This window comes from Pollachius pollachius (genome assembly GCF_949987615.1).
Source record: "Pollachius pollachius genome assembly, chromosome: 2".
NCBI classification, from domain to species: Eukaryota; Metazoa; Chordata; class Actinopteri; order Gadiformes; family Gadidae; genus Pollachius; species Pollachius pollachius.
Genome location: NC_136935.1, coordinates 38,266,350 through 38,294,244, shown reverse-complemented (window position 1 = coordinate 38,294,244; position 27,895 = coordinate 38,266,350). Strand labels below are relative to the sequence as shown.

The window sequence follows — 27,895 nt, the reverse complement described above, 5'->3', positions numbered from 1 at the left end:
ACCCTCTCACTAATGGTCGCGATCACACAACAATGGAACTACACACAATTAACACACAAAAGACCCCAAACCCGTTAACCCCACTTATCCAAACAACTACCAAAAGGACGACAAAGGCCCTTTGGTCAACATGCAACCTGGATACCCAGAATCCCCTGTACGACCCCGTAGGAGTCGCCACAATATGCAGCACAGCAGTCAGGAAGCTATTTAAAGCTACAATAAACTGTGTATTTTGTATATTTATGTAAAGCATTCTGAAAAAATTTGCCCTAAGCCCCGGATATTTCAGAAACCTAGAAACGCCCCTGCTTGAAGGGATTAAATTCTTTAATTCCCCTTAAGAAAGGCCACCCTAAGGGGATACGCCTTTCCCTCTCTTATTATTGTTGAGCCATTAATCGAAAGCAACAAACACACAAATTATATCGCAAACACATATTGTATTTTCATATATTTGTGTTTTTATACAATTTAAATGAAGTTATATTCTTTAATTTGCGTACATGGAATTATGTAAGGGCAGGATGCGGGTGTGTCGTCACTCTTTGTTAGGGTTTAGAGTTCCAATTCAGAAAAAAAGATAATATTCACTTTCAGTTTCGATTCCTGCTGAGGCGCTTTGAGTTGGGCTTGGCTATTGTGAGTTGAGCTGGGCTATTACATTTTAGGTCGCTGTCATGGTGGACACATCTAGAAAGCAATAATGTTTTCATGGGGAGAAATTAATTTAACGAGGCCGAATGATTTGGCGGAAAACCGAGACTCAGAGAATGACTTTCAGTTCGTACCAACGACCAAACCAATAATAACGAGTTTCTCTGCAACTAAGTCAACGGTAACGTTTACCAAAAGTGATGGATCTTCATACTTTCTTCGGCGGCAAAGGGACCAAGATGGAAATGTGACATTCGGTGAAACCAGTGAGTAAATTTAGCACAAAGTTGTCTATCTGGATGTAAGTGACAAAAATCGACAAGCGTTATGAGAAAGAGACCTATTGCATTTAATAATCCGTCCACAAACAACAACTAGGACTATACAAATATTTGCATAAACAACACAACCGTTTTCCTGGACATGATGTCCATGCTCCTGACTATATTTCTTTTTTCTAGAGAGCGTCAAGTGCAAACACGTCGTAGCTTCAAGTTCAGGAGACTCTAGTCTTCTCCTGCTGTCCCGGGATGGCTCTGTCTTCTGTGTGGACCTCAGTGCATCTGCCATTCCAAGGTGATGTCTTATTCGTCATTGTTGTCATAATATTGGAAAGGTTTGTCTACAGCGTTTTAAAACTATTCAACAAATTAGTTTCCTTGTTTCACTGTGATTCAGATCGCTCCAAAACTTCATAAAAAAAAGGATCATTCAGGTTGCATGTGGAGACCAACATTCCATAGTTTTAACTGAAGGTATGCTATAGGTCTAACCATCCTATTAGATTTAGCCTGCTATTGTTAGGAATAAAACATGCAACTATTTCTCATTACACTGTTGCCTATACATATTGCTTTCAGATGGACAAGCATTGTCTTGGGGCAGCAACGCTCGGGGGCAACTGGGTCTCACCCTCCCAGAGACCTCCGTCGTTCCGTCCCCTACACCAGTGGCAGCCCTGTCAGGGGTACCCCTAGTCCAGGTCACCGCTGGGGGAGCCCACACTCTGGCCTTGTCTGTATCTGGAACCGTATTCGGCTGGGGGCAGAATGACGCTGGGCAACTGGGTCTTGGAGACACGACAGGTATTAGGCCTGTAGGAATGTTCTCTTTAGTCAGGAGGTTCTGACTAAATAAACTCATTAGTCATGAGAAGGCTGGTGATAGGACCATGAGTTGCTTGTTTCCTGAGAGCCAATCAAAGTGTGGTAGCACACTGGTTTGCCTTTAATCCAAATTCAGCCTAGACATTACACAGTTTATTTATCTTAATGTTATATATATTTTTTAGTTATATATATATCTAAAAGGGCAAATACCTTACGCTTCATCTGGTCACATACTGTTATCCTGGAGATTATGTGAACAAAACTTGGAGGATCTTTTAAATGTGTGAATGTATTTGTATTTCAATTCATGCCTTCAGACAGATATACTCCAGTGACAGTTGAGTGTCTCAACCTTAAGAAGACCGTTTCCATTTCTTGTGGTGAAAGACACACTGCTGTTCTGACAAAGGTAGCTATATTCAAATATTCTTCTCGTCCTTAATGATCACATTAAGCCATGTCTAAAGAAAACACTCAATCAATGTAATCTCAATTACATCTAATTTCCATGAACTTTAGTGAACTCAATACAAAAATAACCCTAAAGATTAAAAAGACTGAGTCTGTGGATTTGCTTGTGTGTTCCTTTAGGGAGCTGTGGTGTTTACCTTTGGCAGCGGTGGCTGTGGGCAGCTGGGACACAACTCTCTGCTGAATGAGCTGACCCCTCGTGTGGTGGCTGAACTCTGGGGCGCAGCGGTCACCCAGGTCTCCTGTGGCAGGTACTCTGTCTTCATCCTTTCACTACTATTCACTAGGAGACGCTTGAATCCAAAGAGACTTACAGTGACTTAAGTCATTAAGGAGCAGGTAGAGGGTGGCCATCTTGCTTAAGGATGCCCAGGGGTGAGGTTGTGGACGTTGGGGATCGAACCCAGTACTTTTTGCCTGGAAGACAAAGATTACAGCCAGTGTACTATTCTACTGAATCTATGTATATATGAATCATCCGCATATTTAATTATTATCTATTTGGCATTGATATATTTACTATTTCATTTTCTGCAGCAACCACACCATGGCATTAGCAGGCCCAACAAAGAAGATCTATTCATTTGGTCGTGGAGAAGAAGGCCAGCTTGGAAACAGGCTCACCACAGACTGTTCGGTGCCTCTGCCTGTTCTTCTGCCTCATGGTAAGAAGTCACTCAATTCAGGGTTAAGTTGAGGGTAAAGGAGCTTCAGGAAACGTTTTCATGTTTTGTTTACCTTGGTTCTGGGGTTACAGTCACACTGTGAAACATTTAAACTAGCTTGTATCTTAAACTTACCTGGACACATCATGTAAAATAGAGATTTTAATAATGTTATCAATAAAATCAAATCCTATAATATATTGTCTGCTAGACAGCCCATACCTCTCTTTGTGTATTTTCTTATTATTAACATCTCTTATTAGGCCTACCGACAATCCCAAAGACCCAACCACTCACGGGCCGGGTGTACCGCTACACGTACTTGTGCCGAACCGCCACGGTACAGGCACTTCGGTGTGGTTACAGAGTTGGACGGCGGTTCGTAAATGTGGCGTACATAGCGTTAATATGGCGAATGTAAAGGCTTGTTTGGCGATGACTTGAAGTCGGGGTTCTCCCCGACTGTTTAGCCAAAGTATACTACTCCGACTCCGTAATCCGACTCCGTGGGCCTCTCCTAACCTTTATGCCTCCTTTCCTTAACCTTTGTGGAAAACGTCGTCGGGTCAAGGAGAGATGAAAAAGTGCTTCCTTTCGAACATAGGAAAAGCCAGCACTGTTTAAAATGAATTCGACTCCACTCTTCCTAACCGATGTCATTGAGCGACGGCGGGTATTGCTGACCTCTCGCGTTTCTAGTGTGAAACTACAATTTTCCGAAGATTGACTAAAACAAGTGCTCTTTGATCCATGCGTTCTTGTCGTCAAGGTTATCGCCAGCAGTGAGAATCACTTAGGTCGGACTTGGCCAACGGGAATATTTTAGGTCACTTAAATTCCAATTCACATGTGAAAAAAAATAAGCTAAACTAATGTTGATGTTAAAATTAACTGCCCCCAGTAGTCGTTCTTAAATGTGAAGTTGGCATTTTCTTTTCTTATGGTGTATTTTATGTGCTTACTAACCAGCAATAAATGAATTCATTGATATTCAATCAATTATGTTTCTGGAATTGGTATCCATTATTATCAATTGTATTTTCTTCTCTTCTATTCTTCTGCTTTACCGCGTCTCTAAAGCGTCTTTGCGTCGGTAAACTTCGTCAGTGGCCTGTTGCTTTAAATATTGCCGCCGTAAAGGATTATGGGTCACACTATGTCCTTTCCTTTCGCAAAGGAAGCTCAGGAGTAACCTATGCTAAAGGAGGGTTAAAGGAAGCATCTAGGCTCCTTTCCTAAGCATTTTTAGAATTCGAACCACCTTTCCTCCAAACTTCCGGGTCATCTCCATAGGAAAGGAAATTTCCTATGTTAAAAAGAGAATTCGTAGAGGCCCCTTAACTACGGAGACCCCTTGAGCATTCGCAATTCTCCGTCGGGATGTCGGATACGCAATGCAATTCGCCGCCCGATCGATCTTATATGTTGACTACAATATAAGCAGTGTTGAAAATAGACTTCCCAAGCTTTTCAAATCTTATTTGGTGTTTTATTGGTCCTTAATGTTCAAAGTAAACAATGTACAAAATAAATAAGGTGCAAATTTAAACCGGAGAATGAATAGATAGATAGAATAATCCGGAAATGATTTTGTTAAAGGACCAATCACAGCCCTTGCCGTCTCCGTTGCGTCGATGGATAGTTAAATATTGGATGCGCATGTAAGCTACGGAGAGGGGCTACGGAGACATGCACGCATTTGAAAAGGCACCATCCAGGTGTTACTATCACTGTCCCCTGTCTGGGAATTCAGAAATGCAAATGCCAAAACCAAGTTTATTCTCCGTTGTTGACAAACAAGCAGTTCTTAAAAAAATTGCCCTTAACCATGAACTGTACCGTCCTGTACCGTACCGTGAATTCAAAACCGAGGGTACCGAACCGTGACTTTTGTATGGAAGTAAATATGTGCCATCGGATTTTGAAAATAACAAGCCATTGAATTCTAAGCACTGAATATTTATGCATTGAAATAACGTATCTGGATTTCTTGCCTCTGAATTTAACTCTTACAATTTTCAATAAATCATATTCAGCTTTAATTTTCAATGTTAAAAATTCTAAATCAAATATTCAATGTCCCAAAATTCAACATGCCAAATTCAGCTGCAAAATTCAATGTCGGAAAATTCAGTGTTAACATCCGGGGACCCAAGGAAGAGCAAACAGCAAGGAGAGCTGGAATAAGAGCTTCACTCGATTCTTCTTTCTTGATACAAACTTAATTCTAAATAGCATTTTACACAGTAGCCTATAATAGGAAATGCTCAAAGGTAAATCAACGTCATTAAACACTGACTGTAGCTTTTTATGGGGAGAGAAGCAAGGGTGGTGGACCTTACTTAACGCCCTATCGGTCTGTAATCAAAATCAAATGTATTTATTAAGCACATTTAATAACAAGGTGAGGGGGGGGATGTCATGTTTTATTTATGTTTTTGTTATAATGCACACCGTTTTTTGTTTTTATTACTGCAGTATGAAGTAAACGATGAACTAATGCCTGTATGTGAAGTGTGTGTGATTGCAGTGACTTGGCTGGATTTACATGCAACGTACGAGTAATTGTAGTGGGTCAAGAAGCCCAATTTATTAGGGCACCAATTTGGGCCAATCCGCCGAGGCCACTTTTATGGAAGTAAATCTGTGCCATCGGGTTTTGAAAATAAAAACACATTGAATTATAAGCACTGAATATTTATGCATTGAAATAACCTATCTGAATTTTTTGCCTCTGAATTTAACTCTTTACATTTTCAATTTATCATATTCACCTTTATTTTTCAATGTTAAAAAATTCAACGGTAAAAAATTCAACGTTAAAATATTCAACTCAAATATTTTCAACGTCCCAAAATTCAGTCCGCCAAAGTCACCATCAAAATTCAATGTACGAAATTCAGTGTTAACATCCGGGGACCCAAGAAAGAGCAATCGATCCTAGATGCTAGATCGCGGTCAAACGAGTGGGCGCGTCATTCTCGTACCTGATTCTCACGCGGGAAGACATAACAGATTTAGCCATGTCCAACGGAAACAGCAGCAGTAATGGTGCTTCGGTGAGTACATTTTTCTATATATATATGCCATTAGTATGGGTTGTTTCTGTAAGATTCAGCAATGGACAATACTAACGGACACTTGTACATAAGAAGGACGTCGAATTGAAAAATAGGGGTAGTTCGGAATTTTGGACATAGGACCTGATTCTCAAGTTAGCCTTGGTGATCTTTATCATTGGAGACTAGGCTAGCGCAAGTCAACGGGCATACTTTGATGCTGGTTTATAACGTCTTTATTGAAGATTTCAGGGGTACAGTTTAACAGTCAGGTTTAAAATGTGTAGCGCCACTAGGGGGCGCCGCCCTCTTTTGTTTGGTTATACGAGATAACGTGGAGTGAAGTAGTGCGTGCTCTTCCGCTCTGCTAGAATAAACAGCAATATACGATCGAAGTCTCCCTTTTTGATATGAGTTATTTAGTAATAACTCATATTAAGACTTTCCACCTGTGTGTTAAATATATATAGTGCTGTGGAGACCTGGCGTGGTATGGTGAAAAGCTTATAGTATACTAAAAGTACCGTGAGGAGACTCTCGCATGTTGCCTCCTTCATGCTAACCCTGACCTACACCATCGCACGTTACACAGTATTGTGGATAGACCAATTGCCTCTATCAAATAATGCTCCCACTGCAGATTCACGTTATTTTACACCACTACTCACCCCATGTACATTGTTTATGCTGTTTATAACGTATATATTGATGATTTCAGGGGTACAATATGTGCAATGTATGTAATGTAAAACTTCAAGAAAAAACATAAATACTCAATTAAACTAAATAAATAACTAAATAAAAGTGTAGCAAGAATTGTTAAAACTTGTATATATTTGTGAATGGGATTATGCATGTGTGGGTTTATATATGCAATAGCTAATAATTATTCCAAAAATCCATTAATACAAACATTTTATTTTGAGATAGGTTATTTCAATGCATAAATATTCAGTGCTTAGAATTCAATGGGTCTTTATTTTCAAAATCTGATGGCACAGATTTACTTCCATAGCTTTTATTGATTAATATTTAGGTCTATGACTGCAGCAGATTTCAGCTGTAGATGCATCAATTGAAATATAGACTGTTCTTAAAGTCATAAGTTTTTTATCTATTGCTGGTTTACATTACATATTTTTTTTCTCCTTCTCTTAGGAAATGCTGCTTAGTCACCTGTTAGAAAGACTCCGTTCTCGATTGGAACATATTCTGGGTCGCATGCCTCTGGATCTGGACTACTTGGAGTTCACTTGCACACAAGAACTTGTGTTTTTAAATGCTGCATCCTCTGAAATTGCTGTTTGTCCATCAATTTTAGATGCACTAACACAGCTATACAGTGAAATCAATTTATAAAAAGAAAAAAGGAAGCAACATGTTTCAGTTTTGCAGTTTGAGGAAGGGCCAGCTGGGCGCCAGCGAATGGTCATATCCCCAGACTACCTTCGCCAACTTCTCGAACTTAATCTGTCGGTCCCTTGTATTGCCAAACTCTTGGGGATGTCAAGAAGGACAGTTTACCGGCGCATGGCTGAGTATGATCTCTCAGTAAAGGCACTATACAGCACCATGTCAGATGCAGAGCTGGACCAGTGTGTGAGCGAGATTAAATCCCGACAGCCTCACTCTGGATACCGAATGGTGAAGGGACTTCTGCAAGCCAGAGGACTGAGGGTGCAGTATAACCGTGTCCGAGCGTCCATGCACCGTGTTGACACCACTGGTGTCATCTCCCGAATGGTCCATTTAGGATGTATTGCTCGACGGACCTATTCAGTTCCAGGTCCCCAGTCGTTGATTCATATCGACACAAACCATAAATTGATTCGGTAATTATTTGTAAAAAAAAATGCAAGTGAATTAAGATGTTTTTGACCTTAAGCAATGTAAGCAACTGTTCTGTTCTCTGTTTTAACACTTTTTCATACTTGCAGAATGTACAGTTGACAAATTCTGCCTTTTACCTTTCAGCTACAACATTGTTATCTTTGGCGGCATTGATGGATTTTCCCGTAAGGTAAACACAGTTGTCAGGACAAAGTGTACACATTTTTATAATCATTAAATAGTTGAGTCTCTCATAGGATGTAATTGCATTTGTGCTGCAGATAATGTATCTTGGTGCAGCCTCCAACAACCTACTATCAACTACCCTGGCTTTCTTCCAACAATCTGTTGAGAAGTTTGGGTTTCCTCTCAGGTAAATGTATACTTTAAATTTTACTTTTTTAATTTATTTTTTATAGTACAGTACAACCAGTGGATGAAAGTAACTACGTCCATTTACTCAAGTGCTGTACTTAAGTAAAAATGTATTTGTACCCTGATTTTTCCTCTACTCTTTCACTTTTCTCTTCCTCACCATCTCCTATTGTGCCCTGTAATCGGTTTATGTGCCTACATATTTTAAATTGAATGAAGTCATGGAACATGACAGTAAAGTTTTGAATTTTCATTGAAAAGTAGGTAAGAACCTTATATAAAAACTCTGTTAGAGGGAACAAACCACAACTTTTAATACTTCAATACTTTTAAACACATCAATTTCATAATACAAATTTTTACTGTAGTAGTTCTGAATACTTTTTCAACCTGAGTACAACAGTGCCCAACACTACTATCCCACAACAATAATTTTAGACTTGAACTGTTTTTTTTATTCAGATGCTCAACCACTCTTGTTGCACTGTTTTAATATCCAACCAATATACTGTAATCAATAGTACAGGAACTGTATGTTTTTGTCTATCTTAGGGTACGTGGTGATCATGGGGTGGAAAACGTGGATGTTGCACGACTCATGTTTACAGTCCGTGGCACTGGGAGGAGCAGCTTTATATCTGGGAAGAGTGTTCACAACCAAAGGTTTGTTCAACAGAATAAATAATGCTAATTAACAGCTGCCACCCCACTGATGTCACATTTGGGTACAAACGCAGTATGTAACTATAATTAAATTGTATGCATAAACACAGTATAAAGAAAGGTCACATCAGGAATATATTTAAAAAATAAATACATGACAATCAATGTTTCCTGTTGATTTGGGGATGCAAGAAGTTGAGTGGAAGGTCTTTTTTAATATGACATTAATACTAGTTAATTTTCATAATTTTACAGGATTGAGCGGCTGTGGAGAGACCTGTGGGTAGCTGTAACCAACATTTACTACGATGCTCTCCACTACCTTGAAGAGGAGGGCTTCCTCAGCATTGACAATGCTACACACCCCTTCTGCTGCCACTTTGTGTTCCTTCCACGCCTGCAGGATGACCTTGACACTTTTCGCATTCGTTGGGACAATCATCCTATTAGAACAGAGAGCCAGATGACCCCTAACCAACTGTGGGTGCTGGGTCATGCACATCACCCGATTCCTGGCCCAGATAACACAGAGGTACGTGCAAAATATGTGATTTTAATAAGTAGTCTGGTTCTCGTGTTTAAGCAATTAAATTAGAATCCAAGAAGACATATGTGAAAATGTGCCCACTGTTTATCCAGATAATACTGCATGAAATTCAAAATTATTCTGTTTTTAGGGTATGGACATTCCAGAAATTGAGTGGGAAAACAGTGGACTTCCCCGTGATGACCACTCAGGCATCATTGTCCCAGAAACAGAATGCCCGCTGACTGATGACCAAATGACATCTTTGAGACATGCAGTTAACCCAAGAGCTGCATCCCAGTCCTTTGGCTGTGATATTTACATTGCCACTGTTCAGTTTTGTGAACAATTTCTTTCCCTGTGAAAGAACTGAATTGAGATTTGCATAGAGACATAAACCCACTCACTCTGGCTTAAATAGGCCATGTCTGTCATGTAACTGTCATTTTTTTGTATCGGAGCAAATCGTTTATCGCTGGACTGCCCACATTAATGAGGCCCGTTGGTTTTGTTAGCGGGCTCCAAAAGATGAAGGTCGTCATTACGTCTGGACTGGAATGATCTTGATGTGGAGCGGGAAAAAAACAACATTTCAAACCATCTCCCATGGCCTTCTTGACTTACCTCATTTCAACAGTTGTGATAACTTGCCATGCAAATCAAATAACATTTATAAAAGGTGAAAAAGAAATGTAAATATTTTGAGTTTTACACTTTTGTTAACACAATTTTAAACTGGCTTGCTTTTTCCCCTCTAATTTATAGATGAGGGCTGTTTAAACATTTAACAGTTTACGTTCACTCTTTTTTTTAAAGCCAAATTGTGTAAAACCTAATGGATGTTGTCAAAGCTTTGATGTGAACACTGATTTAGGAGAAACTGTACATACTTTGTGTTCCCTGAATAAAAAAAATCCAGATTTACTACACAGCCTCTGTAAACAGCCACGAACCTGTCTCGGTGTGAGGAGGCAGAAGCACGATACGCCCTTTCTAACTCTCCGGTCAAATTGTCCGATTGAAATTTGCTAATAATTTGTTGAAATAATAGTCTGCTGACAACGCCCCCTCCTATCGATGCCGTAAGTATGCGACGAGATGCCCTCTCTGTGATGACAGCTCTCCGTGGCTACGAAGGATTGTACTTCTCCACAGCCGTCAAAGTCCTCATGCGATATGAACGACATTTATCCAGAGTGGGCCAAGCACGAAAAAAATTGCCTGTGTGATCGCTGTCTCTATTGTTTTGTGTGATTTGACCGGCAGTTGGTCTGCTTATAGGTCGGAATGAGGCGGCCACCGATTATTGACAGGATGGGTACTTAATTCTACCGGACTCGTTCGCTTCTTCACTAGACACACACACTACCTCTCGCTCTCCTCGCTCGTCCTCACTCGCTGACGTCACTCACACACAAACATACGCACACTGCCATTGTCGCGCACAAACATAGGCTACTCGTAACGCTATGCCTCGCGACGTTCATGACGTTCATGTTTTTTCGCCTCTATTGAAAGTTAGGCTATTAAACATGTTGCATTCTATACGGCCTGATTATGTCATTATTTTTAGCTACATAGCCTAATAAGAAGCGCTTATAGGATATTTGACTAAACAACCAAACTAGTTGAGGGTTTTTGCCTACCTGCAAGTATCCTCCAACTGCAATCTTTGGTTATTTATTAATTAATTTAGCTATACTTTAATAGTATTCTTTCTGTTCGAATCTGTTCAGTGTTCCAAATGATTTGTTATTAAATGTTACATTAAGTGAATTGTTATATAAGCGTTGTTTAAATAAAATGCTCTTTAATTTAAAAAAGATTGTGGGCTGTATCGAACCGTGGGTCAAAAATCGTGATACAAACCGAATCGTGAGTTGGTGTATCGTTACAGCCCTAGTAAACAGGCATGTTGCTAGCTACGGTGGGCCTGTTTACATACCAGTTTACAGAGCCTAGGCTGTGTAGTAATACTGGATATAACAGAGGAAGAACTATTGCACTTTTTGTGTTTGCCAGTGGTCATTAAATTAGGAAAAGTAATAATTATAAAGCAAAAAAATGATATCAACCATTTATTTATAGATGTTATGCTTCAAACGGGGTCAAACTGACAGTTTTCACTGATCCGTTTGACAGTAACATAGGGCTCAACACTCAGTGAAACGTAACCATCTGAAATGTTAAAACAAAACTCAAAAAAGCATAACTGGTGGATAATGTAACATCCAAAATCAAATAATATCTAGAAATCTAGAGTGTGTGTGTGTGTGTGTTTGTATGAGTTTGTGTGCACGTTTGTTTTTTTGTGTGTGTATGTGTGTGTGTGTGTAAGAGTGTGTGTTCTTTTGTCAGATTGCAATATTCCATCAGCCTGATTAGATGTGTGTTGGCTCCAACCCAAATGAAACAGCAGCTAGTTTCTCTGTTCGTCCCAAGAATCTGTGAAAGTCTTTGGTCACACCAGACCAAATCCTGTTTGGCACGATGAAATGCTGGCCAGAACATCAGTTCTGAAAGATGTATAATCTTTGTAATGCCCTGGGACCCGCAAGGCCTCAAAGCAGGTGGAGGCTGTGGGGTATCTGCCAGTGACTACTTCGACTGAGAGGCTCCTTGGAAGGATCTCCCATCCAGTCCAAAATTTGACCAGATCAGTCAATTCGGTTGGTGTAGCTATGGAGGAGATTAAACAATGAAATTCACCAAAAATATCTAAATGAGCTCAAAACAACATTACAATGAAAAACAATTCACCTAAATGTGAAGTAAATACTAAACATATATGTAGCCAAATAACATTTTAATAGTACTTTCAAATGCATTGTGTAAACCTACCATGAGCAATGAACTGTCGAAGATAGCCTGTAATGCAGCATATCGTGGCGACTGAATAATCTGCGTCTTCGTCGTCCTCACGGGGCCAAGTGATTCGCTGAAGAAGTACCTTAATTGAAAAATCCAGGGTTACGACACAATTTTATCAATGAATGTTCAAAAGTTGTTCATGAAATTTAAAAAATATTATACACCATTTCAATTACTTGATATGAATAGTTTTTAATAGGAAGCTCTATATATCCATTAAAGTGCAATATTATAAGACTTACTCCCGGAGGATGAGAAGATGAGGACAAACAGCCAAAAACAGTGTTAATAATAACCTTTCTCCTCAACATTCATTTAATTCCACAACATTTCCAGGCCTTGAGAATAGTTTTTCTAATTGTATGGCATGACATGAACAGTCATGAATTTCATGACTGTGGGAACCTTGCAATTCTTTATCATAATTGTATTGCATATCACTTTTGTGCTCTTTTGTAGGTCTTTGATAAAACATCACTAATAAAAATGTACCTCAGAGTTTATATTCCCAGATCCCTCTTTTGGGAGAAGCCTGTCCACTGTGTCAGGTCGTTGGGTCAGTACTGTCCACATTGGGGTTTCTTTGAGACCTCGCCTGAGCTGTTTTATTTGTCTTGTGACACGGCCGATAACCTGTTTATAGTAACAAGACAGGGTATAACATATAAAATACCTCATCTCAAAGCAATATCTGAGAGTCAATGATTGGAAAAAGACAATTTAAGAATATAATATTAATATACATTTGTTATGTGTCTATCCACAAGGGAATTAAGTAACATGATATTGTGTCCTCCAGTTTAGTGATAAAACCACTTTTGCATTTATTACTGACCAGTGACTCCACCATATTTTATGTTTCCAGGAAAATAATTTGACAAATACGAAGTAAAACATTTTACATAAACCGTGACACTTTGTTTCCTTGGTTATAAATTAACCAGAATAATTTTGCCTAATGTTGTGCGACAGATAAACAATGTGCACATAACTCAGATTTTAGAAAAGAAGAATTGCCACTTGTAATTTTGGAAGCAAACATTTCTCAAACTTTCACTCACAGCATGGATCAATAACTTCTCAAAAATCCATCTCCTATTGGTCTCAGTTATGGATGGAAGGTCCCAGGCGTAGGCCAATTCCTGGACACTTGCTGCATCCTTCTCCGATAGTGTGGATTCTCCTCCGAGCTTTAAGGCAGAAGCACAATAAGCAAATTAGGATACAAAGTTGAGTAATGCTAGGTACTATGTGCCCTTTTAAAAAGTACTGGCTATAACACATCACAGCAATGATAAATGCTGCTGTGTTCTAATTGGTCTTTCCCAGGATTATACCGTCAACTTACAAGCCTTATTAATTCTCTGATGTCCAGGTCTGGACAATCCTCCAAAGTTAGAGTTGCCGTTTCAGGACTCCCACCAAGCAGTACATGAACAACAGCAGGGCTGAGTCCAGACAAGGATGGTCCTCCGTGAAGGAAAGAGTGGCCTAGCATTCTCCCCGCCACCATGAACAAGTCACTTTCGACAAGAAAATGAGAGGCTGATGGGACCAAATGGCCAGGCTCGCCATCAAAAAGCCGCGTTACATCGGCATTTGCTGTTCAACACATAAAAATACATTAAATAAAAACATGTGTTAGTACTGTCTGTGCTGAACTGGACTCCCCCGTTATTATCCCACCTGAAATAAACATTAAACAAATAGAGCATTTAAAAGGATGCCATACACCTAAATTGCATACCAAAATTTATGGAAAATCCAGACTTCAGCTTTTCAATGCAGGAGGACAAAAAAAAGCGAGTCACACCCTGGCCAATAGCAGTATCTCCTGTGAAACAGTTTGACAGAATAAAGATAAAGGAAATACTTGAAAATATTAATTTGACAACTGAAACTTGATGTTGGAGCAACCTTCAAGTCTGCAGTTCAGGGGTCGTCCCCATTCCACATTTGGCGGCTTGTAAAAGGAGATCAGGGCCATGTCCTGTTCGGTAGGACTACTTCTTATGTCCATGGTTAGCTGCAATGGATTCTCCTCCTTGTGAAGGCTGAGATGATTCTCCACACACTGCGCTATGGCCTTGGCGGGGTCAGCAATGGTGAACCAGCCTAATAAGAAAAATAAAAAAAAGATTCAATGGGGCAGAGGGGAATGGCATTCAGAGAACACGGGCCTAAGCATCCTCACCTCCATCTCTATCTCTATCTCCTCCGGATGTTCCAGGTATAGCTGCTTCTTCCTCACTGATCGTACTTGCATGCATCTCATTCCCTGCACTAGCCACATACAAATATTTTGTGTTACACTTGCACAAAGAGTAGACAATTGTTGGTGAGAGAAAAAGGACAAACAAGTAAATGGATACCTCTCCCCGCAGGCCGAAGCGTGTGCCTCAATAAAATCTGTTGGGAAGATTTGTGTGCACACAGGACATTCCTGCATATCTGCTGTTGAGAAATTGAAGTTACAAGCAAGAACACTGTTATTATAGAACCAAAGGATTCAGAATTATTTTGTTTTAAAAATGCTATATAATATGCTATCTTAGGGCGCAATCAAACTAGGCATTCATACCGCCCAGATATTTAGAAGCAGATGGAGAGAAGTAATAATTCTTACTTTCCCTCTCTTTAATGACTATATCATCAATGACATCACATGTTTTGATGTGTTCTGTCAGGAGTGGAAGCGGAACTGGTAGTCCACACTTCTGACAGTCTGCTTTCGGCACGTTCCTGAAAGACTCGTCATCCAACTGTAGGGGACTTGTGCTCAGTTCTTCCTGAATTGGGGCTATGAAGAGATTTTTGGCCCCACGACTTGCAAACTTCAGGATCCTGCCTGAATAGCCACTATCTTCAGGAGGCACAAGCGTGATTTTTCGGCAACCCCATCCAGCTGTAGAAAATATTGCATAGGAAAATTTGATTAGAAATGGTCAACAATGTATAAAATATATTTTAAGGCCAATTGACTAGACTCTTTGTGTGAATACAGTCCAGTCTGAAGAGTTCACCTGTCTCTTTTACTTTTCAAACACAAAGTAAATAAAATATTCAAATTCAACATAGATCATTTTAATAATACATTTACATAAATGAGTTTGAAGAGTATATTTTGATTATTTGGGTACAATCTGTAAGAAATAATTAAAAGTTTGCATTGCATAATATGCAGTTAGCTGCTGAATATGTACTTTTTTAAATTAATGAGCAAAACAAAACACACTTGTGTTGGCCTACCTGAAGCTTTATAAACCAGCCACCCACCGGAAACATTCCGCAGTTTGGGAAAAAGAATGTTTAGGGCCTCACATAGCTGCAAGTAAAAATTATACAAATGTATTTAAGCTTAACACTCTGAAACAAGGATAGCTTGGTTAAACCAATGGCAAAATCAAAATCAATAAAAGAAAGCAATAAAAAAAAAAACATGAATATATAATTTCTGGTGCCGTTATTAGGGCTGTCCTCGACTCAGGATTTCTCAGTCACAGAGATATTAGACTATTCAACTACAGAAAATTGCATTGGAGTTAGATATCAGGCCTTCTGTCTACAAAACGAGTTGACATATGGCCTTTAGGGTGATCTTTAACAAGTGCCACACTGCACGTTAAAGAGCCTTGAAGCACACTGCAGGCAGAGGAGAAAAGATATATTTAACTCAAACATATGAATCCACTGTTTTTTGCTTTTGATATTTTCAGTTTAGTTTTGCAACCCGCTCAATGCCCACGCTCACAATGTTCTTCTATAGTGTTTGACGACACACATTATTTCATCACTGTTCTGCTTTTATCAAACTGATGATTCAATTCATCATATTGACTCTTTTGTTGTATAGCAAGACTAAATTACTAATAGTATTTGAATACCTCTTCGTGTGTTGAAGCTTCATCCAGGTGAGCAGTCCTGCGGCCTAACACTGCTTGGAGATGGAGGATTTGGTCCCCCTCCTTCGGGGTCTTCTCACACTGCTTTGGAAGCAAATAGAAAGCCACCTCTAATGGCTTCAACTTCTTGGCTGGGACAAGTGTTGGGGTGGGAAAGCGCCTCTTTCCTCTGGCCTTGGTGAACATCCCTGGAAATGACCTATAGAAAATAAGAGTGTTAGAATATAAAACACATTGTTAGTATTTTCTTACTGCATTAAAAAATCGGACATATTTATAATTGAACATTGTCTTGCATGAAAAAAAAACTGCACTACATTGTATACTCATCAGGTTTCAGTAAAGTGTAACAGGCAATGATTGAACCTTCAAAACAGGTCTTTACTCTGAATCTGAAATTCACTGAATGGTCACAAAAAAGCATATAGATTGTCTGCAATATTAGTAAGAAGCAGAGAATGCTACACTACACTATGTACAGTATATCATTACTTACTGTAAGTAGCAGGTAAAAATGTGACTACAAATTGACAGCACGACAAAGTAAGTATGCATAGAGTTGCTTTTAAAAAAGCTAATTATTTTCTTTGAAGCCTTTACCTGGTCATTTCCATCTGAAGCGAGGCGGGCTTTGGGGCTGAACGCCCATTGTCATCGACCTGCCTCGGTTCTCTGCAAGATCGTATCCGATAGATCGAGAATGTAGAAGTAAGTATGCCATATAGGCCTACATGAATTGCAGTTTAACACAAAACCTCACATCTATGACATCGGCTCACCGTTGTCTTTCAGCGGACGTAATTAAATCCAGCAATCGCCTTGCTGAATCCACGATTTCACCCTGACTGACGTTGCTGCCCTGTCATAATAAATACACAGAATGGTGTTGGTGTTCTTTATCATTGGAAACAGTTTAACACATTTCATTCAGTCCTTCTAGTTGCAGAGTTCGCTCGTGCTAGGCTATCGCAAGTCAAAGGGCAATGCTAGCCTGCTAATAAAACAGTGCGATGATTCATGCGATGCGAGGTTAATTTAATATCGAACATTATTCTATCAACACAGACAATTACATCAATAGTCTGGCATTATAATTGATTTACCTCGGGTGTACTGTGGAGTGGGCAAGACTGTTTTATTTATATATATATATAGAAAAATGTACTCACCGAAGCACCATTACTGCTGCTGTTTCCGTTGGACATGGCTAAATCTGTTATGCCTTCCCGCGTGAATCAGGTATCCAACGAGAATGACGCGCCCACTCGTTTGACCGCGATCTAGCATCTAGGATCGATTGCTCTTTCATGGGTCCCCGGATGTTAACACTGAATTTCGTACATTGAATTTTGATGGTGACTTTGGCGGACTGAATTTTGGGACGTTGAAAATATTTGAGTTGAATATTTTAACGTTGAATTTTTCAACGTTGAATTTTTTAACATTGAAAAATAAAGGTGAATATGATAAATTGAAAATGTAAAGAGTTAAATTCAGAGGCAAACAATTCAGATAGGTTATTTCAATGCATAAATATTCAGTGCTTATAATTCAATGTGTTTTTATTTTCAAAACCCGATGGCACAGATTTACTTCCATACACTTTGCCTACGTTTGGTGTGATGCTGGGGCGATCTGTGATGTGATGCTGAAGCCCGCTGACCACTGTGGAACGAGAGCGCAGAGCCGACAGTTTGGCGCAACTGAAGCGGCAGCAGCCTGTAGTTCCAGTGGAAGCACGGCGTGCCTCGGGAAGAGGCGCCCGACAGCAACCTGCTTTTAATTTGTTATCCTCATATCTGTAGCCAGTGTTGTGCCTGAACGCGTTCATTGAACGATAGTTCATATTTTGGGCGAACGTGAGCTGAACGTACTGTATTACTGCCTGATGAGCGTTACTGTGAACTCGTTCATTCTGGTGTCTGTGAACGGCACGCTCACTCGGTTTAACTTCGTTCAATAGGGGGGTTATTTGTTTATCAACACGGCGGATGCGCGCACAGAACGCCGTATTGTTTGACCGGTTGCCATGGTTATCTCCGTGTGGTTAATTTGCAGTTGCGGTGTTGTCAGCTTACTGTTACATTAAACTGTAATCAGAAAACACGGTTATATGCTATAGACCCTATAGTATCTGTCGTAGAGAGGCTGGGACGAATTTCAAATTATAAATATGTACACTTTATGTTGAAAGTATAGACTGTCGCGATTCCCATTGAGACGAATGGCGTGGTGATTATTCTTCAAAGCGAGAGCTGTTAAATTGTGAAAAATGAATTAAACTGTAATCAGACAATGCGGTTATATGCTATAGACCCTAGAGTATCTGTGGTATAAAGGCTGAGACGAATTTCGAATTATAAATATGTACAATCCATAACGTTATCTCTCTGGCTCATAGCTCAGCGGACTAGAATACCTCCTAGAATCATTGCTTGTTGGCCGGAAACGGAAAGGGGGGCTGTTTACGTTTGGTTGTAGTCTTTTTGCTTGGATCTCCGTCCCAACAGTACGACTAGAATCGAGCGAAAAGACTACAACCAAACGTAAACACCCCCCCTTTCCGTTTCCGGTCAATGAGCAATGAGTCTTCCAACAAAATGCGCTAAATGTGCAATAAAACATGATAGAAACTGTATTTCGCTACGATACTTGATTCAACCACTCTATTTCATCCTAGACAAACCACAAAGGGGGCTCAATGTTCAAAATACCGGAAAAAAATAATAGCTCACAGCAACATATTGAAAAAAAGAACTATGAACTAGTTAATTTTTTGGAATTGTGAACTTAGTTCAAAATTTTGAATTATGAACGTTGAACTGAAGTAGTTCATTACAAAATTTGTGAACTGAACTTTGAACTAGTTAACGTAGAAAGTGAACTTTCCCAACACTGTCTGTAGCCTATCATGTCACTCGGTGCGGAATAGTGTTGGCTTTGCGCGCTCGTTGCACTCTTGTTATGCCACCACAGAGCCATATCAACCGTTTTTCTCCAGCCACTTAACGTGCATCCGGTGTCACAAAAAGAATACCCTCAATCCGAGTGATCGATGACGATACTTCATCTGTCTACGCGTCAAACTCGTGCAAGTTGCAGAAAATGTGCAACAGCGCCCCCTAGGGTCACACTTTTCGGTGTTTTCTCTCCCCATCAAAAGCTACAGTCAGTGTTTAATGACGTTGAGAACCAGCGAGTGACGCTCTTATTCCAGCTCTCCTTGCTTGACCGCAATCTAGCATCTAGGATCGATTGCTCTTCCTTGGGTCCCCGGATGTTAACACTGAATTTTCAAACATTGAATTTTGCAGCTGAATTTGGAATGTTGAATTCGGGGACTTTACGTTGACATTTTTAACGTTGAATATTTGATTTTGAATTTTTTAACATTGAAAAATAAAGCTGAATATGATTTATTGAGTTAAATTCAGAGGCAAAAAATCTAGATACGTTATTTCAATGCATAAATATTCAGTGCTTAGAATTCAATGGCTTTTTATTTTCAAAATCCGATGGCACAGATTTACTTCCATACTTTTGTGTACTGTTACACCCCTACTCATGGCACACAGCCAGCACACTTTAAGTAGTTAGATGTTAGGAACAATGTTTCATAATGTTTTCATAATCATATTATTCAACTTTATGACTTATTTATTTCATTACATGTATACATATATATTTATATATATATATATATATATGTATGTTGTTGTTCTTTTTCATGAAGAAGATGACCGGAGTATTCAGCAAATATTGGCTGGAGGAAACCAATCTTTGGCCCTTTGTTCTCTCAGTCAGGTAGGTGACTTTGTATTTTGTATTGATTTGTTTGGAGACATTCCACATGCTTGGTTAGTTATCTTGGGGTTGTCTTCCAGTTGCCTGAGAAGGATCTTCCTGGGATTATTACAGCTCTGGATATGGACACCATTGATTTTTGGCTTTCAAAGTGTCAAAAACCAAAATTATGGCAGCAAATCCGAAAGTAAGCTCCATATCTTTCAATCACAGTATGTTATCTGATATGAACGGAAAACTTGTTTAGATTAATATATTTAATATGCCCTTTGCTGAAGTTTTTATTCATTTCTAGAAAGATCAAGGATATATTCTCCTCCGCGTCTTCCTTGAACGCTAGCTTTCTTGACAGAAGGTAAAGCATTTTAAATCTTTTGATTTAATTCCTATCATAAATATAATTTCAAGTTGATCGTTCAAGGTTTATGATGATATTCAACATAGGAATTTCATTTTATTGTCAACTTTATCAAATAGCGTTGACAAGCACTACCAGACCTCCCCCAGGTGCTCTGGCTTGGACTTGGTTCTTCTCAGCACAGCTTTGGCCAAGCTAGCGACCAAAGCTAAAGTGCTACAGGAGGTACAGCAACATCTAGTGAAAATACCAGCCTCTCTCTGCCATTTTAAAATAAAATATATCATTTTGTGTTCAGAGTCAAACACTGACAACGCTGTCAATGACTTTGTCCTGGACGATGCTATAGGTGGAGACCGTCGTCCGAGACTGTCTCCTGCCCTCGTTGAGTGGGCAGCCGGTCGGGTTGGAAGGCCTGAGGGTTTACTACCTGCTGGTGGCGCTGCTGCAGGTACCGCAGCTCCACCAGCTCTCTATGGGGGTGGCTAATGCCTTGCTCTCTCTGCACCCAGACAGACTGGAAGTCCTTGGTAATAAACAAAAATAACTGATTAAGAACAAAAAATGCACTGCAATGTGTTTTCCAAAGCTGTTAAACGTCCGCTGTGTGTCTGTGATTGATGCAGTTGGACTGTGGTCCAGGACACCTACCTTCTACCGATCCGCAGTGGAGACCTTCTGCAACGTGTCCAGGAACCACCTTTCATCCTTAGATGTGGAAAACAGAGAGAGAACCGTCCTCTTTAAGAAGACAGCAGGGGTTTTGCAAAGGCTTCATTCTGTGAGTTCTTACTGTAAATAGTTGAGGATGTGTAATGAAAAAATTAACCAGTCAAGTCAAGTGGAAGGATCGCTTAGTGGCAAGTTGTGTTCGACTCCTAAGGTCCGAAAGGTCAACCACATCTGCAGCCTTATCTAGGACAAGATGCTTAAACCCCCCTACCTGCTTCTCAAAGGGAAACCATCACACTTAGATATTTTCTAATATAAGAGCACTCAACATGAAGCCAACCGTCTTTTCATTCTATTTTCAACAGGATTAACATTCTATATTGTTCCAATTTGGTCAATAGGCCAACTATTTTGTTGGGCCTCGATGTTGAAATAAATATAATTTTTCTATTTACGGGTATGAATCAGTACCCATTTATTTTAGAAAAATAGCCAAATGTGATGATTCCCCAGTAATGACATGTATCTGAATTCAATCTAAGTTGTTTTAGGTGAAGTTGTAGATTTAGGTGTGGTACTGGATAACTGAATAATAATGTTGTCCTGAATGCAGGCCAGCAGTAAAGGTTCACAGTGCCTCGCAGATAGTGTTTTCCATGTGACAACAGTCAAAAATACTATTGAGACGGTGAGTATTTAACAAAATAATAATTAGGGACCTCTTCAATGCCAAAAATCAAAGATGTTTCATATAAAGATGTTTCTTTAAGCAATATCAAGCAAAGGGATTGCTGTTCTACTGAAGATTAGCATGGTAGTGATTTGGTCATAAATACAAGGCCAAAGGCTGAGTGCCGATGATAAAATAAAGCTTTTATACAACCCTAAAGCACCACTTATTAATTAACATTAATAAGCTCCAACAGATCATGATTTGATAGTTTATTTATTAAATATTTGGCTCCACCAACATAATATGCAACTGGAAGACCTTAAAAGTTTCCTGCACAACTACTATTTGGTGCTTAGTTTAGGTCTAAACATTAATGCAGACCAGCTCATTTGTATCTTCTATATTTATCAGTATGTTTCTATTTATTGTACAATCAGTGAAATAAGAGTCCTGTGTGACCTGTGTGATTCCGATGAGTTAACAGCCAATTGATCACTAATATTATTAAAGATTATTACAAACACCTGTAAAGAGTGTAAAGTTACATATCCCAGTGCTCTTATATTCAGCTCTATAACATACTAGGTTTATAATAGTGACCCCAAATAACTAAGTTACTTAAAAAAGTGAGTAAGTATTTATATTTTCGGTAATTAATGATAGAAAAAGATATCGCTGCATCTAATATTTTTCTCTTCTCCTTAGTTTGTAGGACTGTGTTCCTTGAAAGCAGAGAGGGAGCATCGATTAATCTACCATGAGGAGTTGGACGGCGATGGACCAAGGATAATAAACAACACTAATTATTATTTTGTACGTCGTTGGAGACATTACCTCCTGTTCTGTCAGGAATCATTCATGCTTGGTTCCACTCTTCCCTGGTGCTCCCTGCTGTAGGATTTAAAGCAGGACATACAGATATCAGATACAGAATACCAACATTTGAAAACAGGGAACAATATATAATCCCCCATTTGGTTGAGATGGAAGGTCTTAAATTGACCGCCAATCAGCATACGTGCGTTTCATTGAACCCCATTAACTGTCAGAAGATTGGCGTGCTTGAGTAGAGTGTCCTACCAGAACTAGCTGCGCCAGTTATTTGTGAAGAGATTGCTCAAATGTTGTCTTGTATGCATCAAGATATAACCTCTAAATTGTGATTCTATATATAGAGAATCTTGTTGTCTCTGGTGAAGTACCCTTGCATTCTACCCGTAGAATGCAAGTTGAAGCTGTGGATGTATCATCTGATCAATGCCACGGTGAGATTATATTTATTGAAAAGGATATTGTCAATAAATCAAGTTCATAGAGCCAATAGGATTATTGTTCCACATCTACCAAAAAATGTGTTGATTTCTGCAGTGGTAAGAAGCCAAATTGACACTGTAAGGTTAATTAAGATATATGCTACATTATGCTGTACAATGTAATACCATACAATGCCATGCAGTGATATTCATATAGTCATATTCTACCTGCTATGCTACACTTTACTTGAGGATACTATACTTTACTCTACTATACTGTACTTGACTATACTTTACTGTAAATGGATTTGACTTGACCTACTCTTGCCTTTCCCTCCACCCTATGAATATCAGAATTTGCAGCCAGGATGCATTCAATTCAATGTGCATAGAGGCACAGTGCTGAAGGACACTTTTTTTGGTCTGCGGACTTCTTTCCATGACCCAAGATTAAAACTTAAGGTTGGTCAGCAAATCATTGCCCCCGTTAACGTCTATGGTACTAATGTTGGTGCAATTCTGATAAATCTAGCCAACATTTGGGTAAATCTAGCTAAATGTGTGTGTTGACTACATTTTTTCTTTCTTGTTATGTTATTCATAATCTTAGCATAGTATATGGCTTCTTTTTATTGTGTATTTATTCAATGGGTCTCATGCTGTTCTGAATCAATATCTAAATTCTAGTCCATTTCTCAAGATAAGATAGACAACATGCCATACATCTATTTTATTAAACAATCATAGATAGTACCTGGTAATAAAAATCTGTATAATATGAATACTTTGGCTCATTGTTTAAAACATAAACCTCTTATGTTTACAGGTGAAGTTCTATGAGGAAGATGGCCTTGACGATGGAGGTGTGTCATTGGAGTTCTTTAACGCCCTTGCAAAAGAACTTAAGGAGGCAGAACCACAAATACTTGAAGTGAATGAGGAAGGAGTGGCCTGGTTCAGCAAGAAGGTACCTAAACAATAGTATAGTAGCAGTAAGGAACGGACTTCGCATATAATGGACGACAATACTAAGTATGATTTAATTAGTGAATAATCCCATGAATATAAGAAATATTGTGTTTTCGTTAGTTTAGAATGAGCCCTCTATATCTACATAGGAAGAGCAGGTCCTCTTTCACGGAGCCCGTAATGTTGCACAACTTGGTTTCTACAGTAGCCCAGAACGGAAAATTAGCTTTAGAGAGAAGGATTTTTTCAAAATATTTTTGGTTGTAGGAAGGAGGGTGGCTTGTCACGCCCATAACTATGACCCATTTGGGCTACCGTCATTGTGTAGCCGCATTATAATGAGCAATATTGTATATCCATTCAAGTACCGATGTGATTGGCCTGTAGCACATCGAGATTAATGATGAAGGCATAAAGCATAGATAGCGATAATGAATTTAGTTTACCACTATGGGTGCAATAGGGGATTGTGTGTTGAGAAAAGTAAATTAACTTGTACAGTAACCATGGTGACTGACAAAGATACCCGTTTTGATTGGTTTCTCCAGGTTGCCCAGCTGACTGATGAGTTCTTCCTACTGGGCACGCTCTGTGGCATGGCTCTGTATAACCAGTGCCTGATGAACATCCCCTTCCCCCTGGCTCTCTTCAAGAAGCTCCTGGGCTTGAAGCCAACCCTGGACGACCTCATGGAGCTGTCGCCAACAGTTGCACAGTACTTCTAAACTACGCTATACATTACATGACATGCTATACCATGCCATAGTATACAAAACTTTACTATGCTATACAACACTATCCTTTGCTATATAATATCCTTATATGCAATGCTATTCTATGCTACAACTTTCTTATAGTACTATAATATACTACCAGTTGTATTTACCTCCATTTCATAATAATTTCATGGAGTTACTGTACTACTACTATACTATGCTAAACTACCAGTTGTATAGGCATATTCACCTGTGTTTCGTTACAATTTGATGGGGTTTTCTTAACCTAAACTGTCGTCCCAAAAGGAGTTTCATGAAACTGCTGGACGAGGATGAAGAGGAGGCTGTTAAAGACCTAGAGTTAGATTTCGGAGGGGTAAGAGCCAATGAGATTTAAACCCTGTTTAAAAGCACTTAGCAGGGAGACCTCACTCTAATGTTACACCAACTTTAATTCTGTAGGATGCAAAAGATTTGGATCTTCTACCTAATGGAGAGTTCATTCCAGTGACCAAAGTCAACAGGTGTGTATGTATGTATGTACACTATGTATTTGCAAGTGTCACGGTACACTGGACAGAGAGATCACAAGCCTCCTAAGACAAGGGCTTCATCGTCTGTCAGGGCATGAACCACTCTCTAGCCTGACGACCCAGTGTAGTGGACAACAGAAACGTACACGGCTTGCTTACATGAAACAACCAAAGGGATAAATTAAATTACCCACCTAGCGAAGGAAGACGATAGCGGCCCCCTAGCCCGGCGTCGATCGCTCAGACGCCCACCACATCGGCAATGGGAATGCCGGTATTTGTTGGTCGCAGGAAGGGGCGGCCCTAGGCATTAGCTGTGTCCAGCTTCGTTGGTCTCGGTCAGAATCCCCGTCAAACCAATTTACCCCAACCATTTATCCCAGCCTTGTCACATGTCACATCCCATTTCATTGCCCAACAAGCAAGCCGGAGACATCCAAGAACCCACTAAGTCAGAAATAACTAAGTAACAAATTTGGGACCCGAGATCACCTAGCCCTATCATTGGATAAAGCGGTGACCTCCTCAGGGACATGGCCTGTTTATAAGTGTGTTTAGGTATGTATGCATGGCATGCATGCAATGGAGTGTGTGGCTGATGCGTGTGTTTGTATTTATATGAGGATTTAGAGCAGACTACAATGCTTCACAGACACGTGTATCTAACCCAGGCAGAAATATGTGGACCTCCAAGTGGACATGGTGTTCAGCCGCTCAGTGGAGCGTCAGTTCAGGGAGTTCGAGAGAGGCTTCTTGAGAGGCTGCCCTTCACCTGAGTGGAGAATGTTCCTCCCTGATCAACTCATGACGCTCCTCAAAGGAGAGGAGGTCTTCAACTGGGACGATCTGAGACAGGTCAGACATTCAACTCTAACCCTTCAAAGACACCACAGAATTTAGCTTTGAGAGCCCTCAGAAATATCTGTTTGCAGATTTTATCGGCCGATATTGGCCTGTTTCCGATATATCAGTATCGGCGAATATGTTTGCCGATATGCTGACCCATATGAAAACTTTAGGAATGGGGTCGATTTATAAATTATCTCTTAATGTATCCTCTAATGTGCTGGTAGAACCTCTGAATGCTTTTACTGAGCACATCAACGTAAACACTCCCAACACAGTTTTACATGATGTTCTGCAGTGTTTCCCCTAGATCTTTTTGTAGCAGTGGTGCTGTGAGTTGGTAACCTAGCAACACTAGGGGGGTCCGGGGCATGTCCCCCCGGAAGAAAAAAATGAAAAATAACCCTTTAAATGGTTACTTCTGGTGAGATTTTTTGGGGAAAAGTTTACAGATTGAGCTTCCAAATATGATATAACGACAACAGAGTCAAGGTATCTGCTGAGACCAGATCATTTTAGAAATGTGCCTTGAACTTGGCAGAAACTAAGTTCATCTTTTAATGGTAATTTTCAGCTATTTCTTAAATATTTATCATAAGCCTTAGAGAAATAAATGAATGCAGATTTTTTTTTTGCACTTTGATTTTCTACAGAATGCTGCATATGAAAACTGCACACCAAATGATGAAGTCATTAAAAACTTTTGGCGTGTCTTCGCCGAGTTCTCCGTGGAGCAAAAGAAGGACTTCCTCAGTAAATAAAACTCAACACAACTTATCATAACTTGTATACATTATTATTGCTATTTGATTGATTGCCTCCATTGTTATATCACTTAAAATCATATATATTTTATATCAACCAATAGATGTTAACATGTAAAACTTCCTTTTCCCCTCCTTAAGAATTCCTGACTGGAACAGACCGAATTCCCAAAGTTCGCAGTTCATCGATCATGATAATTATCAAGTTGTCGCGTTACCCACAGCCTGAGCTGTACTTTCCAATGGCTGAGACCTGCTTCTGGATCTTGAATCTCCCCAACTACAGCAACATCCAAATGCTTCGTCAGAAACTCCTTCATGCGGTTGAGTTTTGCGATGTTTTTGGACGAAAGTGAAACAGCTTCAGAAGATTGCTTGCAATAGTATTATTATTTTCTTTTTAGATGAAACAGAGTTTAAATGGAAATTTGAAATATATTTCTGTTGGCTTGTAATAATTTTTGATGAAAGGAATGTTGCCAGGCAAATTATATATTTTAAAAAATGTTCTGTCAATTTGCTTGGTGAAATGGTGTTGATTTATAAATGTAATAACCTCTTTATAAGTCCTCTACTGTGCTGGATGAACCTCTTAATACGTTAAGCACAACGTTAACACTCCCAACACAGCTTTACATCATGTTCCGTGTGTAATTGGTACCTTTAGCTTATAACTTGAATGCTATGTTGCTAAGGCCCAAAGCATTGCTGGAAGGTGAGAGCTCAAATCCAATAGAGATGCTCCACCCACACAATATATACACAGAATAACGGTATATGTATATTTTGAATATCGGTTGATAAATTAAGTTCTGTAATTTTTGACTCCCTAATATTGGTATCTGCTTCGGCCCCTATGTTTAAAGTAATAAACTCTTTGGAACAAATGTTTTTAATTTAAATGTATTTATAACGTGTGTGTGTGTGTGTGTGTTTCTATATATATATATATATATATATATATATATATATATATATATATATATATATTAATGGTCTCTTGATTGTGTTGCAAATTGTCTAGGTGAAATAGTTTATTCCTGGAGAATATAATTTAGTAACAAATACATCTTGTGAGGCTGTGACCTTGTTCATTTATTTTATTGATCTTCTACTAGTGAAGGAAATTTGAGGGATACAAATGTGCATGTCATCTTCATGTAATAAAAAAAAAACATA

At 39.3% G+C, this 27,895-nt stretch overlaps 3 protein-coding genes across 5 annotated transcripts; 2 read left to right on the top strand and 1 right to left on the bottom strand.

Moving 5' to 3' along the window:
- Positions 1 to 503: 503 nt before the first annotated feature.
- On the top strand, positions 504 to 27,621 carry LOC307071077 (putative E3 ubiquitin-protein ligase HERC3). Of its 3 annotated transcripts, none has more exons than XM_079729952.1 (24): positions 504 to 923; positions 1,119 to 1,233; positions 1,336 to 1,412; positions 1,518 to 1,742; positions 2,084 to 2,175; positions 2,358 to 2,488; positions 2,775 to 2,902; positions 19,865 to 19,932; positions 20,013 to 20,119; positions 20,228 to 20,287; positions 20,410 to 20,515; positions 20,640 to 20,820; positions 20,917 to 21,071; positions 21,576 to 21,650; positions 22,341 to 22,448; positions 22,811 to 22,900; positions 23,243 to 23,350; positions 23,715 to 23,855; positions 24,406 to 24,572; positions 24,880 to 24,949; positions 25,036 to 25,097; positions 25,778 to 25,961; positions 26,606 to 26,705; positions 26,858 to 27,620. In XM_079729952.1, exons 1-24 carry the CDS (start codon positions 707 to 709, stop codon positions 27,070 to 27,072), a joined length of 2,982 nt encoding a protein of 993 aa, XP_079586078.1. In that variant the 5' UTR covers positions 504 to 706; the 3' UTR covers positions 27,073 to 27,620. The 3 variants fall into 3 exon arrangements, with proteins under 3 accessions (XP_079586078.1, XP_079586077.1, XP_079586079.1); XM_079729951.1 differs by having other exon boundaries at positions 19,862 to 19,932; positions 26,858 to 27,619; XM_079729953.1 differs by lacking the exon at positions 1,336 to 1,412 and having other exon boundaries at positions 790 to 923; positions 19,862 to 19,932; positions 26,858 to 27,621.
- On the top strand, positions 2,938 to 10,331 carry LOC307071078 (uncharacterized protein). The gene is made up of 6 exons (XM_079729954.1): positions 2,938 to 7,793; positions 7,936 to 7,981; positions 8,073 to 8,164; positions 8,719 to 8,829; positions 9,085 to 9,361; positions 9,507 to 10,331. Exons 1-6 carry the CDS (start codon positions 7,387 to 7,389, stop codon positions 9,717 to 9,719), a joined length of 1,146 nt encoding a protein of 381 aa, XP_079586080.1. The 5' UTR covers positions 2,938 to 7,386; the 3' UTR covers positions 9,720 to 10,331.
- Positions 11,755 to 13,767, bottom strand: LOC307071079 (G2/M phase-specific E3 ubiquitin-protein ligase-like). The gene is made up of 5 exons (XM_079729955.1): positions 13,575 to 13,767; positions 13,288 to 13,416; positions 12,719 to 12,859; positions 12,197 to 12,305; positions 11,755 to 12,034 (listed from the first exon to the last, which is right to left on the bottom strand). The coding sequence occupies exons 1-5, from the start codon at positions 13,737 to 13,739 to the stop codon at positions 11,817 to 11,819; spliced, it is 762 nt and encodes a 253-aa protein (XP_079586081.1). The 5' UTR covers positions 13,740 to 13,767; the 3' UTR covers positions 11,755 to 11,816.
- Positions 27,622 to 27,895: the final 274 nt, after the last annotated feature.